The following is a 19,403-nucleotide window of genomic DNA, read 5'->3' as shown; positions in this document are numbered from 1 at the left end:
GCGGTGTTTCATTAGTGAGGGGGAAAGCCCCAGGAACAGCGAGTACATCTCAGAGACCTGCAGATGCTGGAAACCTGAAATAAAATCAGCAAGTGCTGGAAAAACTTGGCAGGTCAGGTGACATATGCGAGAAGATCATCCAGCTGAAATGTGCCGTAAAACAGCACATTTCACGACATATGCCAGTGAGTGATATTAAACCTGATTCTGAAATGTTTTCACTGCTTCCCTCTCCATGGGTGTTGGCACCACCTGCTGGGTGTTTCCAGCATTTTTAAGCCTAGCTTGATTTGTCACATATACATCGAAATGTCTGGTGAAATGGGTCGTTTGCATCAACGGCCAACACAGTCTGAAATATGCTGGGGGGTAGCCCACAAGTGTCGCCTGCTGCTACTCTTGTGTTTGTAATTGGCTGGAGGAGTTCACCAGCTCCGTGGGGAGAAATGGACTCAGTATTTCTGGTGCAGATGCTTCATACGGGCATGGAAAGGGTATCAACCCAAAACAATGACTGCCCATTTCCTTCCACAGATGCTGTCTGACCCGCCGAGCTTCTCCAGCACTTTGGTTGTTGCTTCAGTTTCCGTCATCTGCCATGTATCCAAGGAGACAACAGACTGGAGCACCCTCTACAGTTAGGAGGGTGCAATGCACTTCAAAGCACAATTAAAACCAAAAGACCGAGCTGAGGGCATAAATAATAACAGAAAGCACTGACTGAAGAGTGGAGATCTCCCTGACACCAATAAGCATGAACTAGGCATTAATTGCCATGTGTGACTGGGCTGTGCAAAAATTGATTGTTATGTTCCCTGCACAATGCAAGCTAAGTTTTATTCCTTAAGGTGTTATAACTGGGGGTGGTAATGGGGTTAAGCTCCCAATACCTGTTAAATAGCCAATGGTGTGCATATCAAATAGCCTCTGACAACCAAGTCCAGCTCCTGGCCTTCTCATGTGGTTTAGCTACTAAGCCCGGTGGAATGACTTCTACTGACAGGAGAAGGGGCAAAGGCAGGCTGCTGGAGCCTTAAAACCAGTCGCTTCGGGCAGACGGGGCTCATCAGCCATGGAAGGCTGCTAATCGAGGAGAAGAAAAATGATCTGAAACCTCCGCTGCCTTGTAGCCATACCCACTCATGGGGAAGGCTTTGGGAGTAAACCCCGAGGGAAAAACCTGGAGCTGGAGTTGCTAAGGCAGTCCTACGTTGAGTTCAACGCAGACTGGCAACTCCACCGTACCCAAGCTGTATCGGACTCTGCTGTTCCTTTGGATTTATTAGCTGCATGGAGAGGCAGTGATTGCAACATGGGCAACAGCTTCCTCTCTGCATCGTACCGTCCTGGCCTGCGTATCCCATAGACAATTAGGACACAACATTGTGATCGACCCTGACCAACAGAGAGCTTCCCTCAACTCACAACCTAAAAAAATCTGCATGACTGGTGGGGAGGGGGGCTCTCACTGAAACCTATCAAATATTGAAAAGCCTCGACGGAGTAGATGTGGAGAGGATGTTTCCTATAGTGGGAGAGCTGAGGGTTAGAGGACCCGGCCTCAAACTAAAAGGACGTCACTTTCGAACAGAGATAGACAGAGGCAGCGAGTGGTGAATCTGTAGAATTCTTTGCCACAGGTGACTTGGGAGGCCAAGTCATTGCGTATATTGAAAGCAGGTTTGTGAAAGTGTGTGTAAATGGGGTTTGTTTGCTGTTGTAGCTTTCGTTGTCCGCTGAACACCGTGGGTGCCCGAGTGTGTGGTGACGTTTGCGGGCTGCGCCCAGCGCATCATTAGGTTGGTTCAAAGATTCAAAGTATATTTATTATCAACGTATGTATGCAGTATACAACCCTGAGATTTTTTAACACAAATGACACATTTCACTGTTTCAATATGATAAATTAATGAATCTGATTAGTCAGGGTGTCAGAGGTTACGGGGAGATGACAGGGGAATGGGGTTCAGAGGGATTCAGCCATAATGGAATGGAAGAGCAGACTTGATGGGCCAAACGGCCTAATTCTGCTCCTTGGCTCTTCCATGCGTGCCACATGTTCGAGAGGGATGGGTCTGAAGTTTCAGAGTGGTCTGTGAAGAAAAGTGTGGAAATCGCTGTTGAGTGAATGTGTTCCAGGAACACAAGGGATTCTGCAGACGCTAGAAAACATAAGCAAGTCGCTGGAAACCGAGCAGCAGAATACACAATTGATTCAGTCCAGCAGGGGGTGGGCACTGTATCTCCCGGGAGTTTAAACAGTAAACCATGTGATCCTATCGGGAGAATTCACCCTAATGAATTTCAGAGTTGGCTGACCAGCTGTTACGATATTCCCAACTCCTCAGTGTGAGAGGCAGAACACGAAGAGGCTTCAAAATGAAGTGACCGAGGTGCCCGTCCAGTTCGTGTGTGTTTCGTACTGGGTGAATTCTTCTGAAGAGGCTCCTGTGTGTGCTGGAGTCGAGTCTTCTTCCTGCTCAGCTGTTGCATTGCTCTGTGCAGTTGGTGGGGGTTTCTTGTCCTTGATGGGGCCGTCGTCCCCAAAGTCCGAGGAGAAACAGTTGCAGTGTAGGCCCTTGGTTGGAGGCTGACTGTCTGCTTGTTCTTGCGGGAGTGCTGCAGTGTTGACACTTGGGCCTGTATTTGGATGAGAGTTATTAATGAACCGGCTAATAGACTCACAGAGCAATAGAGTACAGACACAGGCCCTTCAAATCAGATTTATTCACAACATGACCATTAGGGAACTACGGTAGTGTCCCAGTTACTTACTGTCCATTTCTTTGTTGGCTTTTAGGGCAGCAATGAAGGTCCGTAATCTCTGGCTGTCCTTGGCCACTCAGATGTAGAAGGATTCTTCATTGCTATTTCCATAAGTTTTTTTGGACCAGTCAGGGTTGTTAGCCCTGAACCTGAAGAACCAGTCAACCACTCAGTCTGGCCTCTACCCTTTGACCTATGACCCTACCAAGAGCCAAAGCACAAAGCCCTGACTCCAGTCAACATAGCTGTCTGAGTCAAGCCTCCAAACTCTAACACAAGGTTGTGGTCCTCTTGGAGGAACGGAGTGGTTAGCACAACAATATTGAGAAGTTCAATTCGGTTGCCATTCGATAAGGGCCCTCCGTATGTCCTCCCCTGTGGAATGTGAGAGTTTTCTCCATGTTCTCCAGTTTCCTCCCACAGTCCAAAGAGCTAGCGGGAGGGTTAACTGGGTTGTAAATTGCCCTGTGATTAGGTTAGGGTTAATTGGGGTTGTCAGTGGGGGGGGGGGGGGGAGGTTTGCTGGAACAGCATGGCTTGAGGAGCCAAAAGGGCAACTCCGCGATGTTTCGCTAAATAAATAATAGGTCAGCACTGTCGAACGCTGTGGGTTAGATTATAATGGTTCCTCATTCTCTGCGACCTCAAGTCGGTGGTCATCACCAGCGTTAACTTTTGGTCACTGGCTCCCAGCAATAATCACATCCCTTACCCCGTCTTTCTCTATCCCCAACCTCTCTTGACATGGACCAAGATTGAAAGAGTGCAGAGAAAATTTCCAGGGATGTTGCTGTGATTTGAGGACCTGAATTACAGGGAAAGGTTGAATAGTTTAAAACTTTGTTCCCTGAAGTGTAGGAGAATGAGAGGAGATTTGATAGAGGTATACTAGATTGTGAGGGGTATATATAGGGTAAATATAAGCAGGCTTTTCCGCTAAAGTTGGATGGGACTGGAACCAGAGATCACGTGTGAAATATTTGAGGGGAACGCCCTCATTCAGAGTGTGGAACGACCCACCAGTGGATGAGGGTTTGATTTCAACATTCCACAGAAATTTGATCAGAGGTGGCAGGGTGGAAATACAACTCTACCCAAAGGAGGTGTAAGGTGCTCCTTCCCTCTGCTAGCCACCTCGAGCAAGGTGTAGGACCTGCTTAGCCCCTCGATCAGGGTGACGTGAAACCATGGGAGCAGGTGGTGGATGGTCGTATGAGCAGCCGGTGCAGATCACAAGTCCTGGTTATGTGACCACTGACACCAGGCAGACAATCTCTGAAGAGTATTGATAATGGTTTTACAAGACAGGTGGCAAAGAAGAAGTGCCATGGGTGGGGAGGTGGCAGGTACCCACCTGAGACACCAGGCAAGGTCATTTGATTCCAAACAATTGGTTTATTGATCATTACAGAATCTCTCTCTCCAGTGCTTCCCTCTCCCTTTCTCTTCCTGATTCCCTTCTCCCTGCCCCCTTCCCACTCTCAGTCCACAACAGAGACCCGTATCAGAATCAGGTTTGTCATACGCAGGGCTGGACACACTGTTGAGAATCCCTACCACCCATCCCACAATCTCTTTGACCCACTGCCATCGGGAAGGAGGTACAGGGTCAACAGGACTGGGACTGCTGGAGTGGGTAACGGCTTCTTCCCCCTGACTGAGAGACTAATGAATACCCTGCATTAGAGAGGTCTCGGCACTAGGGGGAGCTGTTTACCTGAAGTGCACACTCCCTGCACTTCCAATTATAAGAACATAAGAAATAGGAGCAGGAGTCGGCCATCCGGCCCATCGAGCCTGTCCCGCCATTCAATAAGATCATAGCTGATCTGTCCGTAAACTCAGCTCCATCTACCTACCTTTTCCCCATAACCCTTAATTCTCTTACTATGTAAAAACCTATCTAACTGTTTCTTAAATATATTTAGTGAAGAAGCCTCAACTGCTTCCCTGGGCAGAGAATTCCACAGATTCACCACTCTCTGGGAAAAACAGTTTCTCCTCATCTCCGTCCTAAATCTTCTCCCCAGAAACTTGAGGTAATGTCCCCTAGTTCTAGTCTCACCTACCAGTGGAAACAACTTTATATATATATATCTAAGATCTCCCCTAATTCCACTCCAGGGAATAAAGTCCTTTTCAGCTTTTCCCTATAACACAAGCCTCAAGTATCCTTGTTAACTTTCTCTGCATTCTTTCAAAGTTATTGATAACTTTCCTGTAGTAGGTGACCAGAAATGCACACAGTACTCCAGATTTGGCCTTACCAATGTTGTATACAACTTCAACATAACATCCCGTTTCTAATTTTGGCACATTGCCCTAGTTTATGAAGGCCAATGTGCTGAAAGCTCACTATCGATCTGGGAATGCATTTCCATATTTCCTTGAAAGTGGCCAGATACATCTCCATATTCTGAGTTAAAATGGGAGAGTTCTGGAAAAAAAAGAGGACTCTGATCCAAGTTAACCTGCTGATTAATTAAAACCAAAATATGTGGAAACTTCTCCTTGGACAAAATGGTAACTCTTTGGAACTGGAGAATTGTGGAGGCTAGATCATTTATTTTACTAACTTATTTGTTTTATGTACTGTGTGTGATAAATGTTTTGTGGGGGCACCATGGACTGGAGGAACACGGTTTTGTTTGGTCGTATATGTATACAGCCAGATGACAATAAACTGGACAAGGCAAAAGCCTTACCTGACTCTATGTACCGTGTACACAGTGCACGGGGGGTAGAAATAGTGAAGGGGAAAGTAGATATGGAATGGTGAAAACTTTGGATCTGTTGTTCTAGGGTGAATGACTCAGATTAGCTTGATTTGTCGAATGTACATTGAGACATCGAAGCATACAGTGAAATGCGTGGCCAATGACAAAGCGCAGTCCGAGGATGTGTTGGGGGCAGCCCGCAAGCGTCACCACGCTTCCTGCGCCAACACGGCATGCCCACAACTTCTAGCCCTAACTCTAACCTGTTTGTCTTTGGAACGTGGGAGGAAACGTACCGCGGTCACGGGGAGAACGCACAAACTCCTCACAGCGGCCTGAACTGAAACGGGGTCGCATTCACCTCTACGCTACCGTGCCGCCCCGTCTACGACCAGAGTGGGCGGCTCATTTAGGATAACAATGCAAGTTTACCGAAGGCCCTCTCTGCCGCCTTTGGACTTACCGAAGTAGCTGAGGAGAACAGGGAGGAAGATGAGGCCGTGAGCCATACCCAGCAGCGTAATCACAAGGTTCAGACGGAAGAAGAAGATCTGGATGAGCTGCGCCTTTGCAAAGTACAGCACGATGATGCCGGGGAGGTTGGTCATGGCAACGCCAGCAAACACCTGGGCAGAGACCAGAAAGCAGGTAAATACATCGATAATGGGGGTAAATGCACCAATAACAAGGGTAAATGCACAGGTAAATACATCGATAATGGGGGTATATGCCCAGGTAAATACACCGATAATAAGGGTAAATGCCGATAACAGGGGTAAATGCACAGGTAAATACACCGATAATAAGGGTAAATGCACCGATAACAGGGGTAAATGCACAGGTAAATACACCGATAATAAGGGTAAATGCACCGATAACAGGGGTAAATGCACAGGTAAATACACCGATAATAAGGGTAAATGCACTGATAACAGGGGTAAATGCACAGGTAAATACACCGATAATAAGGGTAAATGCACCGATAACAGGGGTAAATGCACAGGTAAATACACCGATAATAAGGGTAAATACACCGATAACAGGGGTAAATGCACAGGTAAATACACCGATAATAAGGGTAAATGCACCGATAACAGGGGTAAATGCACAGGTAAATACACCGATAATAAGGGTAAATGCACCGATAACAGGGGTAAATGCACAGGTAAATGCACCGATAACAGGGGTAAATGCACAGGTAAATACACCGATAATAAGGGTAAATACACCGATAACAGGGGTAAATGCACAGGTAAATACACCGATAATAAGGGTAAATAGGCTGATAAACACAAGAGATTCTGCAGTCGCTGGCGATCCAGATCAACACAAAACGTTGGAGGAACTCAGCAGGTCAGGCACAGAGGGGAATACACAGTTAATGTTTCGGGCTGAGACCCTTCATCAGGACTATAAAGGAAGGGGGAGAAAGCCAAGTTGGAGGAGCAGCACCTCATATTCCATCTGGGTAGCCTCTAACATTGCATGAACATCAATTTCTCTAATTTCCAGTAATTTCTTGCCACCCCCTCATCTCTCTTTTCCCATTTCCCCATTCTGGCTCCCCTCTTAGCCCTTCTCCTCACCTGCCTATCTAACCCCTATAGTTCCCCTTCCCCCCTCCCTTCCCCTATGGTCCACCGTCCTCTCCAGTCAGAATCCTCCTCCTCCTTCTTGCACCTACCACCTTCCTGCTTCTTACATCATCCTCCCACACCCCACCAGCCACCACTTACCCCCTTACCTGGTCTCCCCTATCACCTTCTAGCGATCCTCCTCCCCCCCCCCCCACCTTCTGTCTCTTTCCCCTTCCTTCCAAGTTCCGATGAAGGGTCTCGGCCTGTTTATTCCTCTCCGTAGATGCTGCCTGACCTGCTGAGTTCCTCCAGCATTTCACGTGTGTTGTCAGTCGTACCGAGGTGCACAGGAGGGACTTTGTTCTGCGTGCTATCCATTCGAATCATCTCATTCGGGTAAAACAGCAGCAGAATGCAGACAAGTGTTAGAGTTTCTGGGAAGATGCACTGTCGGCCTACAATCAGCTTCATGGGCCTCGACAACGTAGGTGGGAAGTCGGGGCCCAGTGGCCTAGGCCCCGTGTCTGGAAGTGCATGAGTCTACTGGGGAAGTCAAAGGCCTGATGTCTGAGAGTCCACTGGAGGTGGCAGGTCCTGGAGAAGGAGTGAGTGAGTGAGTGAGTGAGTGGCTGGGAGGGAGAGAAGGGGTTTTATTTTTTTAATTGAGATACAGTGCAGAGTTGGCCCTTCAAGCTGCACCGCCCAGCTATCACGGGACAACTTACAACGATCAATTAACCTACTGACCGGTACGTCTTCAGTCTGTGGGAGGAACCCCACGTAGTCACGGGGGGGCGGGGGAGAACGTGCAGACTCCTCACAGGTAGCGGTGGGAATCGAACCGGGGTCGCTGATACTATAAAGCGTTATGCTGACCACTACACTACCGTGCCGCTGATCTGTCTTGGTTTGCCGTGATTTTATTTCGTCGTTGTGGTTGCCTGTGTTCTGCTGAACGTGGTGAGCATGCTGTGTCGGTGCCGGAAGGTGTGGGGGCACTTGTGGGCTGCCCCCGGCACACTCTTAGGTTGTGTTGGTTGTTAATATAAGTGGCATGTTTCACTGTATGTTCCAATGAGCGTGTGATAAATAAGTGTATCTGAGTCTGAGATTGTGAGGGCAAGAGTCCATCTCATTGTACCAGGAGACCAGGCAACAGGAAAATGATGTTCTACCATGGGATGTGCCCCTCATTAGTGTACAGAGGTAGGGTGACAGGGCGGAGTTGCGTCTCTACCAAAGGAGGTGTAAGGTGCTCCTTCCCTCCGCTAGCCTGCAGGTCACCCTTGGGCAAGGTGTAGCACCTGCTTAGCCCCCTGATCAGTTACAGGTGGTGGATGGTCGTACGAGCAGCCGGTGCAGATCACAAGTCCTGGTTATGTGACCACTGACGCCAGGCAGACAATCTCTGAAGAGTATTGATAACGGCTGGGCTCACCCGTCTTGTAAAGACACTGCCCAGAAGACAATGGCAAACCACTTCTGTAGAAAAATTTGCCAAGAACAATCATGGTCATGAGACCCTGATCACCCACGTCACACAACGCTGCGCGTTATGAATGAAGTGTACTGAAGAGGTCGGTGGGAATTCACGTGAGTCAGGGGTTGAGTTTGTGGGGTGTCACATTCTCCCCACGACCACGTGGGCTTCCCCTAGCTGCTCCTGTTTCCTCCCACAAGGCTGCTGTAGCGTAGCAGATGGTGCAATCGCTGTACCGCACCAGTGATTGCTAATTGGAGTTTGATTCCCGCCTACGTCTGTAGGGAGTTGTCCTTGTGACTGTGTGGGTTTCCTCAGGGTGTTCCACCCCCCACCCCCCACCCCACATTCCAAAGACTTACGGCTTGCCAAGTTGTGGGTGTGCTATATTGGTGCCAGAAACATGGCCCCCAGCACATCCTACAACTGTTCTTCAATGCTTCAATGTACATCTGACAAATAAATTAATTTTCAAATGTTTATCTTTAATGATGTGCAAATTGGAAGCTTAATTGGGCAGTTAATTGCTCCCAGTGTGTGGGTGAGTGGTAGAAACTGGGGGGGGGGGGGGAGGAGTAGTTGATGGGATATGTAGAGGGAACAGTATGGTGCAGTGGGTCTAATTGGATGGTTTACGGTTGGCGTGGACTTGCTGGGCCAAAGGGCCTTTTACGGACTCAAACTGTGATCCCCACACGGTGTTAGTCGTATCTTGCATTCAAACACAGTGGGCAGAACCAATCTGAGGCCCCCTTGTCACGTACCATAAGACCATAAGACATAGGAGCAGAATTAGGCCCTTCGGCCCATCAGGACTTCTCCATTTCATCAAGGCTGATCCAGTTTTCCTCTCAGCCCCACTCTCCTGCCTTCTCCCAGTATCCCTTCATACTCTGATCTGTCGAGAACCTATCAACCTCTATGTATATTTAAGGCAAAGACTTGGCCTCCACAGCTGCTTGTGACAAAGAATTCCACAGATTCACCACTCTGGCTGAAGAAATTCCTCCTCATCTCCATTTCATCAGGACACCCCACTCTTCTGAGACTGGGTCCTCTGGACATAGACTCTCCCACCCTCAGAAACAACCCCTCCATCCACTTTATCGAGGCCTTTCACAATTTGATAGGTTTCAATGAGTTCACCCCTCATTCTTCTGAATTCCAGTGAATACAGACCCAGGCCATCATATGCTCTTCGTATGACAAGCTGTTCAATCCTGGAATCATCTGTGTGAACCTCCTCTGAACCCTCTCCAGTTTCAGCACATCTTTTCTAAGGGGCCCAAAATTGTTCAGGACACTCGATACGGGACCCCCCCTCCCTCCACCTCCCAGGCCAGCCCCAACCGCTCCATCCCACTTGACGTACCGCACTGCCCATGTTGGCGGTCGCTTCCTTCGCTCGTTCCACTTTATTCTTCTTGGTGCTGACAGCAAACGAGCACGTGAGGTGAGAGACAAACTCCACGGACATGCCCACAGCCTGACGGACAAAGAAGAGGAGTTAGGTTTCGGGTCTGAGAGGACCATCAACAGCAAGTTGTGAGAAACTGGGGGAGGACTTTCAACCCATATTATAGAGCAACACAGGAACAGGGCTTTGGCCCACCAGGTTGTGTTGAACCAAACCTTTCTGCCTACACACTGTCCATATCTCTCCATTCTCACGCACACAAGAGATTCTGCAGATGCTGGAAACCCACACAGAATGCTGGAGGATCTCAGCAAGTCAGGCAGCATCTATGAAGGGGAATAAAGAGCCGATATTTCAGGCTGAGACCCTCCATCAGGACTGGGAAGGAAGGAGGAAGGAGGCCAGAACAAGAGGTGGGAGGGAGGGGAAGTAGCACAAACTGGCAGTGAAGGTGAGGAAGGGGGGGAAGGTGAGCGGGTGGGGTGGGGGAGGATAGGTGAAAAAGGTGAAGTTATGAAGAATAAGGAATCTGATAGGAGAGGAGAGTGGACCGAGGGAGGAAGGGAAGGAGGAGGGATACCAGAGGGAGGTGATGGGCAGGTGAGGAGAACAGAAAGGGTCAGAGGGGAGCCAGAATGGGGAACGGAAAAAGTTCAAGATGCCTTTGTAATTTCATGCAATAAATAACACAAACTTCTGCTGATGAAGGAGAAGCAACATTTCCTATCTCAAGGTAATGTCTGGTGACATGTACTGTACATACATTGATGTATCTTCTTTGAACTTTGGTCCCCTCATCACGTGACTGACATATCCTCTGTCCACGTTATCAGTTACACCTGTACGCTGATGCAAATAGCTAATCAGCCAATCATGTGGCAGCAACTCAATGCGTAAACACACGCAGACCCTAGCCAAGAGGTTCAGGTGTTGTTCAGACCGAACATCAGAATGGGCAGGAACCCTGATCTAAGTGACGTTGACCGTGGAATGATTACACTGGACAACTTCCTGAATACTTTTGGATGTATCTGATGGATTTTGGGCTGCTGATAATGAAAGTCACCATGAAAATTCTCTTTCATGCACCATTTTCTTGAAATTGCCTATATTTGTTATTTCAATTCACGATACAAGTCAGAATAACTGATGCCAAGAAGGCATTTTGTCAGTGCACAAACCAAACAGGTAATCGATGACAGGAAATTCGAAGAACGTCTCGAAGGACCGGAGAAAATCACATGGAAGGCATTCAGGGACGCTGTTGAAAAATTTCTTGGCAACTACAGAGCATCAAACCACGTGCAGCTGGTTGACAACATGCTTCAAGCACACAAAACCAGAGTTATTTTCTGCATTCCCATTTTAGACCACTTCCCTGCAAATCCTGGTGCGTCAGCAACAAGCATGTTGAAGGGTTTCACCAGGAAATGGTATCAGGGCAACGGGAATCCATCAATCTGGCTGATTATTGTTGGACACTTAAGCAATAAGCCTCAGACACACAGTACAAATGAAAATCATCAGCAAAACACCTTAAGCTTTGTTGAACTAATGCAAAGCATCAGCACCATTAAGCAATTAAATACATTATTTTCAATAAAAGTTACTTTCTGTTTCTCCAGATTCCTACTTGCTTTCAAGAAGTCTGAAACTATATTTGTGCTCAGCTACAAGCAGTCTATCATAAAGAAAGCAAAATTCTGAGGAAGCAAACACAAGACGTAATCTGCAGATGCCGAAAATATTTCTTTCATGGTCATCTACCCTCTCCTATCAGATTTCCCCTTCTCACGCCCTCCTATCACCCACCATCTTGTACGTCTTCCTCCTCCAACACCCGTCTTCTTGCTCTAACTTCCCAGTCCTGATGATGAGTCTCGGCCCGAAACGCTGACTGTTTACTCTTTTCCATAGATGCTGCCTGGCCTGCTGGGTTCCTCCAGAATGTTGTCTGTTTCTGAGGAAGTGAAGAGGTTTGTTGTTGGTGCCAGAGGGGGAGGATTGAGCATCTCAGAAACTGCTGTTCTGGGATTTCCACACCTGTAACTCCCTGGTTCACAGTTTTACTGCTGTGCTGCAGCAATTTCATTTCAGCAGTTCGGTAAGAGCAGTCCGTTCTGCTTTCAGCCCGTTTGGGTTATCGTTGGAAGATAAGGGACGCTGAGGAACGTGTGTCATCCAATAAGGACTATGCAACCGGGAGAGGTTCCAGAGAACGCTAAGGCAGAGAGGTTTTGTGAGAGATGCTAACGTTGGTTTTGGTCTTTATTTGGCGGAAGATGAAGAGAAAAGATGCTGGAGGGAACCTGTCACAGGATTCAATCCTGTGGGAAACGTAAATCAATGGACCAAGGATTGGTGAACGTGGCTTTTGGCAGATTTGAGCTTCAGCCTGTGCACATTTGACTGTTTAATTATAATGGGTCCTTTTTGCTTTTCTTTACTAACTCTTTGGTTAACATTCATAAATACATTTGTTTATAATTGTCTGTAGTGAGCAATCTGTAATTTCACGCTAACGGGCTATTGCAGGAGAATAAATCATACAGCAATCACACAGTCTGGGGTCTGGGTGGGTGAGACATTCCAACTCCATGGACTTGGCGGGTCCGGGGTCAGATATACCCTAGACGTACAAAGCTGGAGAAAGGTGGGTTCTCACCGCGGAATCCAGTGGCCGTTAGCAAGGGGCGAAACAGCCGCGTTTCCAGAGACGCCCAGTAAAAGGAAGTTTTACATGCAAAAGTCTTCAGAGTTTACAGAGGATGGTATGAAAAACAGAAATGGACTCCAGCGAACGGGAGTTGTGTATCTAGTGAAATGGTCGTCTCTGTACAATCCCATTCTCTCACACTCCAGCGAGTGGGAGTTGTGCATCTAGTGAAATGGTCGTCTCTGTACGATCCCATTCTCTCACACTCCAGCGAACGGGAGTTGTGCATCTAGTGAAATGGTCGTCTCTGTACGATCCCATTCTCTCACACTCCAGCGAACGGGAGTTGTGCATCTAGTGAAATGGTCGTCTCTGTACGATCCCATTCTCTCACACTCCAGCGAACGGGAGTTGTGCATCTCTGTACGATCCCATTCTCTCACACTCCAGCGAGCGGGAGTTGTGTATCTAGTGAAATGGTCGTCTCTGTACGATCCCATTCTCTCACACTCCAGCGAACGGGAGTTGTGCATCTCTGTACGATCCCATTCTCTCACACTCCAGCGAGCGGGAGTTGTGTATCTAGTGAAATGGTCGTCTCTGTATGATCCCATTCTCTCACACTCCAGCGAGTGGGAGTTGTGTATCTAGTGAAATGGTCGTCTCTGTATGATCCCATTCTCTCACACTCCAGCGAGTGGGAGTTGTGTATCTAGTGAAATGGTCGTCTCTGTATGATCCCATTCTCTCACACTCCAGCGAGTGGGAGTTGTGTATCTAGTGAAATGGTCGTCTCTGTATGATCCCATTCTCTCACACTCCAGCGAGTGGGAGTTGTGTATCTAGTGAAATGGTCGTCTCTGTATGATCCCATTCTCTCACACTCCAGCGAGTGGGAGTTGTGTATCTAGTGAAATGGTCGTCTCTGTACGATCCCATTCTCTCACACTCCAGCGAGTGGGAGTTGTGCATCTAGTGAAATGGTCGTCTCTGTATGATCCCATTCTCTCACACTCCAGCGAGTGGGAGTTGTGCATCTAGTGAAATGGTCGTCTCTGTACGATCCCATTCTCTCACACTCCAGCGAGCGGGAGTTGTGTATCTAGTGAAGAGATTGTCTCTGTATGATCCCATTCTCTCACACTCCAGCGAGTGGGAGTTGTGTATCTAGTGAAGAGATTGTCTCTGTATGATCCCATTCTCTCACACTCCAGCGAGCGGGAGTTGTGTATCTAGTGAAATGGTCGACTCTGTACGATCCCATTCTCTCACACTCCAGCGAGCGGGAGTTGTGTATCTAGTGAAATGGTCGTCTCTGTACGATCCCATTCTCTCACACTCCAGCGAGCGGGAGTTGTGTATCTAGTGAAATGATCGTCTCTGTATGATCCCATTCTCTCACACTCCAGCGAGTGGGAGTTGTGTATCTAGTGAAGAGATTGTCTCTGTATGATCCCATTCTCTCACACTCCAGCGAGTGGGAGTTGTGTATCTAGTGAAGAGATTGTCTCTGTATGATCCCATTCTCTCACACTCCAGCGAGCGGGAGTTGTGTATCTAGTGAAATGGTCGTCTCTGTATGATCCCATTCTCTCACACTCCAGCGAGCGGGAGTTGTGTATCTAGTGAAATGGTCGTCTCTGTACGATCCCATTCTCTCACACTCCAGCGAGCGGGAGTTGTGTATCTAGTGAAATGGTCGTCTCTGTACGATCCCATTCTCTCACACTCCAGCGAGTGGGAGTTGTGTATCTAGTGAAGAGATTGTCTCTGTACGATCCCATTCTCTCACACTCCAGCGAGCGGGAGTTGTGTATCTAGTGAAATGGTCGTCTCTGTACGATCCCATTCTCTCACACTCCAGCGAGTGGGAGTTGTGTATCTAGTGAAGAGATTGTCTCTGTACGATCCCATTCTCTCACACTCCAGCGAGTGGGAGTTGTGTATCTAGTGAAGAGATTGTCTCTGTATGATCCCATTCTCTCACACTCCAGCGAGTGGGAGTTGTGTATCTAGTGAAATGGTCGTCTCTGTATGATCCCATTCTCTCACACTCCAGCGAGTGGGAGTTGTGTATCTAGTGAAGAGATTGTCTCTGTATGATCCCATTCTCTCACACTCCAGCGAGTGGGAGTTGTGTATCTAGTGAAGAGATTGTCTCTGTATGATCCCATTCTCTCACACTCCAGCGAGCGGGAGTTGTGTATCTAGTGAAGAGATTGTCTCTGTACGATCCCATTCTCTCACACTCCAGCGAGTGGGAGTTGTGTATCTAGTGAAGAGATTGTCTCTGTACGATCCCATTCTCTCACACTCCAGCGAGCGGGAGTTGTGTATCTAGTGAAGAGATTGTCTCTGTATGATCCCATTCTCTCACACTCCAGCGAACGGGAGTTGTGCATCTAGTGAAGAGATTGTCTCTGTACGATCCCATTCTCTCACACTCCAGCGAGCGGGAGTTGTGTATCTAGTGAAGAGATTGTCTCTGTACGATCCCATTCTCTCACACTCCAGCGAGCGGGAGTTGTGTATCTAGTGAAGAGATTGTCTCTGTACGATCCCATTCTCTCACACTCCAGCGAGCGGGAGTTGTGTATCTAGTGAAGAGATTGTCTCTGTACGATCCCATTCTCTCACACTCCAGCGAGTGGGAGTTGTGTATCTAGTGAAGAGATTGTCTCTGTATGATCCCATTCTCTCACACTCCAGCGAGCGGGAGTTGTGTATCTAGTGAAATGGTCGTCTCTGTACGATCCCATTCTCTCACACTCCAGCGAGTGGGAGTTGTGTATCTAGTGAAATGGTCGTCTCTGTACGATCCCATTCTCTCACACTCCAGCGAGTGGGAGTTGTGTATCTAGTGAAATGGTCGTCTCTGTATGATCCCATTCTCTCACACTCCAGCGAGCGGGAGTTGTGTATCTAGTGAAGAGATTGTCTCTGTATGATCCCATTCTCTCACACTCCAGCGAGTGGGAGTTGTGTATCTAGTGAAGAGATTGTCTCTGTATGATCCCATTCTCTCACACTCCAGCGAGTGGGAGTTGTGTATCTAGTGAAGAGATTGTCTCTGTATGATCCCATTCTCTCACACTCCAGCGAGCGGGAGTTGTGTATCTAGTGAAGAGATTGTCTCTGTATGATCCCATTCTCTCACACTCCAGCGAGCGGGAGTTGTGTATCTAGTGAAGAGATTGTCTCTGTATGATCCCATTCTCTCACACTCCAGCGAGTGGGAGTTGTGTATCTAGTGAAGAGATTGTCTCTGTATGATCCCATTCTCTCACACTCCAGCGAGTGGGAGTTGTGTATCTAGTGAAGAGATTGTCTCTGTATGATCCCATTCTCTCACACTCCAGCGAGCGGGAGTTGTGTATCTAGTGAAGAGATTGTCTCTGTACGATCCCATTCTCTCACACTCCAGCGAGCGGGAGTTGTGTATCTAGTGAAATGGTCGTCTCTGTATGATCCCATTCTCTCACACTCCAGCGAGCGGGAAGCTCACTGCTGAGCTACTCGGTAGCTCAGTGCAGAGTCCCGCCAGCGAGTTGATCTTCTGAAAGAATGTCAATGCTTACCGTAACCAAGTTGATGAGAGAGACGGCATTGAAGTCGATATTCCACAGGGTCATCGCTCCCACCGTGTCCACGATGATCATGATTATAGTGATGAGGTTCAGGAAGCCCGACCGGATGTCCATTCCCAACAGGATGCAGCACACCACGAAAGTCGGGATCAGGCAGATACCGACATTGAAAATCCCTTCATTGACTACGGTCAGATACTGTTCGTAGTACACGTAGGTAATTCTGTGATCCGGGGAGAATGAGGAAACTCAGTAAATGGGCCCAGTGATCTCAGGCAGGCACGTGAACACACCCATGCTCACAAACATAGACCCACTTGTGCACAGTCCCACCCACCCTCACGCACAGTCCAATCCACCCTCGTGCACAGTCCCACCCACCCGACAGGATACATAATGATGATGATGACCGTACTGCCACATAAAATAACAAATTTCATGACATATGTCAGTGATAATAAACCTGATTTTGATTCAGAGAATCTGAGTTTAATATATGCAGAAGGGTAACCTGCTATTGAAATTCTAACAATAATCTCATCTTCATTTGCTCTCAGGAATGCTGTCCTCACAGTTGCCAAGATCCCTCTCATTGGTGAAGGCTGAAGCAAAGTATTCGTTAAGGACTTCCCCCACCTCCTCTTACTCCAGGCACGTTTCCTCTTTTAACCCTCCCTCTAGTTTATCCTCCTGTTCTTCATCTACGTGAAGGTACAACGGCCTCTATCCCCCAGCCCCAGGGTGAAAGTGCATTAAGTTATTAGAAAGAGACCAAATACCCAATTAATCAAACAGCTGTCATTTTCAAAACTAAACATACGAGTAAGGGAAGACTTCAAAGCTTGGGTCTGTCCCCGGAACCTTCCTCATGGTTTCTGTGATACTGTCAGCGATCACTCGAGCTGCCTTCAGTGCTGCGGTGTATTCCAGCGAGTTTTTCAGAGGCACATGATACGCCATGAATCTGGAGGCTGGTTAACAATATAGGAGTGAGATTAACATGCCGAGGAGCAATTAACAAGGCCAAAGAGACTCTGGTTTACCTTGCAGGGAGTGTTAGGGGAAGGAGATTGGAAAAAGAGGAGATACAGATGAGGGAGTCTGGAGCAACAGGTAACCCGTGGGCCGAGAACAAAATTGTCAATGTTTCAGGTCCAGAGCCCGCATCAGGACAGGCCGTGGAGACAGCAGGTAGCTGGGGTAGATAGTTAAGGTGGCTAAGACAGAGCCTGGAGTGAGCAGATTGTACTGCAAAGGGGGGAGGGGATTGTCGTAGTGGGCATGCTATGTCATGATGGGCATGTAATGTTGGTGTTCGAAAGTGGGGCAACACTAGCGGGCAGCCGCCAGCACATCCTTAGGTTGCGTTGGTTGTTAATGCAAACGATGCATTTCACTGTATGTTTCCATGCACACACGACAAATAAACTTTTATCTTGATTGAACTGGGTAAGCCTTTATAAACACAAGAGATTCTGCAGATGTTGGAAATCCAGAGCAACACTATGGCACAGTAGTGTAGTGGTCAGGACAACACTTTACAGCGCCAACGACCCAGGTTCAATCCCTGCCACTGCCTCTCCGTGACCGCACAGGTCTCCTCCAGGTGTTCCAGTTTCCACCCACAATCCAAAGACGTGCCCATTGGTCACTGTAAATTGTCCCGTGATTAGGCTAGGGTTAAATTGGGGAATTGCTGGGCATCTCGAAGGGCAGGAAGGGCCTATTCTGCGCTGTATCTCAATAAATAATAAACAAACAACTCTGGAGGAACTCAGCAGGTCAGGCAGCATCTATGGAAAGGAATAAAGAGCTGGAGCTTCGATCCATATGGGAACTTGGAAGAAAACAGGCAAGTCTAATAAAGCCCTGCTGAACAATAAACAATGCTACTGGAACTCAGGAGAAAAGGCATCGTGGAAACCCGGCTTGGGGAAGGAGCACAGAGAGAGGGTCACACAGAACCACCAAAGGGGGGGAGAGCGAGGAAAACTGCTTCGCAGTTGGACTCCCACAAAAAGACTTTGCGGTGGGTGGCGGAATGGAGGCACAAGAGCCTGCGCTTGCGTCAACGACCAACACAGTGCGGAGATGCGCTGGGGGCAGCCCGCAAGTACCGCCATGCTTCCGGAGCCAACTCAGCATGCCCACAACTTAGCATCCCATACTTCCTGGAATGTGGGAGGAAACCAGAGCACCTGGAGGAAACCCGCGTGGTCACGGAGAGAAGGTACAAACTCCTTTCAGGTGGCAGCAGGAATTGAACCCAGATCGCAATTGCTGGTGTCATAATAATGTTACATTACCACACCATGCTAAGGTGAGCTCGCCAGGATTGGAGCCGGGAGGACGATTGATCCGGTGGGAGACAGACTTTCTCAGGGTGGGGGTTTGCCTGCACTGTAAGTGTGAAACTATGAATATTTAATACGGTCTGCCCCGTTCAAGAGGCAGGTGGGTTGATTTTCGGATACTTAGCAATCGCGGGATTACGAGCTGGAACGGGAACATCAAGTGAAATGGGATTTTAGTCTCCTTCTTATCCACATGAGAAACCGTGTGACTCTCATGTTTGTATCTAAGAGTTCTTCCGTGAGGCTTGTCACCTTGTCACGGTGAAGAGGCTTGTGAGTTGAGTGACGGTGGGTTTGAGTTGAGTGTGATGGTGGGTCTGAGTTGAGTGTGATGGTGGGTCTGAGATGAGTGATGGTGGGTCTGAGTTGAGTGATGGTGGGTCTGAGTTGAGTGTGAGGGTCTGAGTTGAGTGTGATGGTGGGTCTGAGTTGAGTGTGATGGTGGGTCTGAGTTGAGTGTGATGGTGGGTCTGAGTTGAGTGTGATGGTGGGTCTGAGTTGAGTGTGATGGTGGGTCTGAGTTGAGTGATGGTGGGTCTGAGTTGAGTGATGGTGGGTCTGAGTTGAGTTTGAGGGTCTGAGTTGAGTGTAATGGTGGGTCTGAGTTGAGTGATGGTGGGTCTGAGTTGAGTGTGATGGTGCGTCTGAGATGAGTGTGATGGTGCGTCTGAGTTGAGTGTGAGGGTGCGTCTGAGTTGAGTGTGATGGTGCGTCTGAGTTGAGTGTGATGGTGCGTCTGAGTTGAGTGTGATGGTGCGTCTGAGTTGAGTGTGAGGGTCTGAGTTGAGTGATGGTGGGTCTGAGTTGAGTGTGATGGTGGGTCTGAGTTGAGTGATGGTGGGTCTGAGT

At 48.3% G+C, this 19,403-nt stretch overlaps 1 protein-coding gene across 1 annotated transcript in view; it reads right to left on the bottom strand.

Moving 5' to 3' along the window:
* Nucleotides 1-35: 35 nt before the first annotated feature.
* Nucleotides 36-19,403, bottom strand: part of npc1l1 (NPC1-like 1) — an 80,015-nt gene continuing 60,647 nt past the window's right edge. Inside the window, exons 16-20 of the mRNA XM_059963401.1 lie at nucleotides 17,021-17,171; nucleotides 16,192-16,423; nucleotides 9,913-10,026; nucleotides 5,947-6,109; nucleotides 36-2,640 (exon numbers count right to left, since the gene is read on the bottom strand). Coding sequence (XP_059819384.1) covers nucleotides 2,375-2,640; nucleotides 5,947-6,109; nucleotides 9,913-10,026; nucleotides 16,192-16,423; nucleotides 17,021-17,171 — 926 coding nt within the window. The 3' untranslated portion in view covers nucleotides 36-2,374. The remainder of the gene's footprint in view (nucleotides 2,641-5,946; nucleotides 6,110-9,912; nucleotides 10,027-16,191; nucleotides 16,424-17,020; nucleotides 17,172-19,403) is intronic.

The sequence above is a fragment of the Hypanus sabinus genome, chromosome 1 (genome assembly GCF_030144855.1).
Source record: "Hypanus sabinus isolate sHypSab1 chromosome 1, sHypSab1.hap1, whole genome shotgun sequence".
NCBI classification, from domain to species: Eukaryota; Metazoa; Chordata; class Chondrichthyes; order Myliobatiformes; family Dasyatidae; genus Hypanus; species Hypanus sabinus.
The sequence above is the reverse complement of the archived record's forward strand: the minus strand, read 5'-3'. Positions and strand labels throughout refer to the sequence as shown.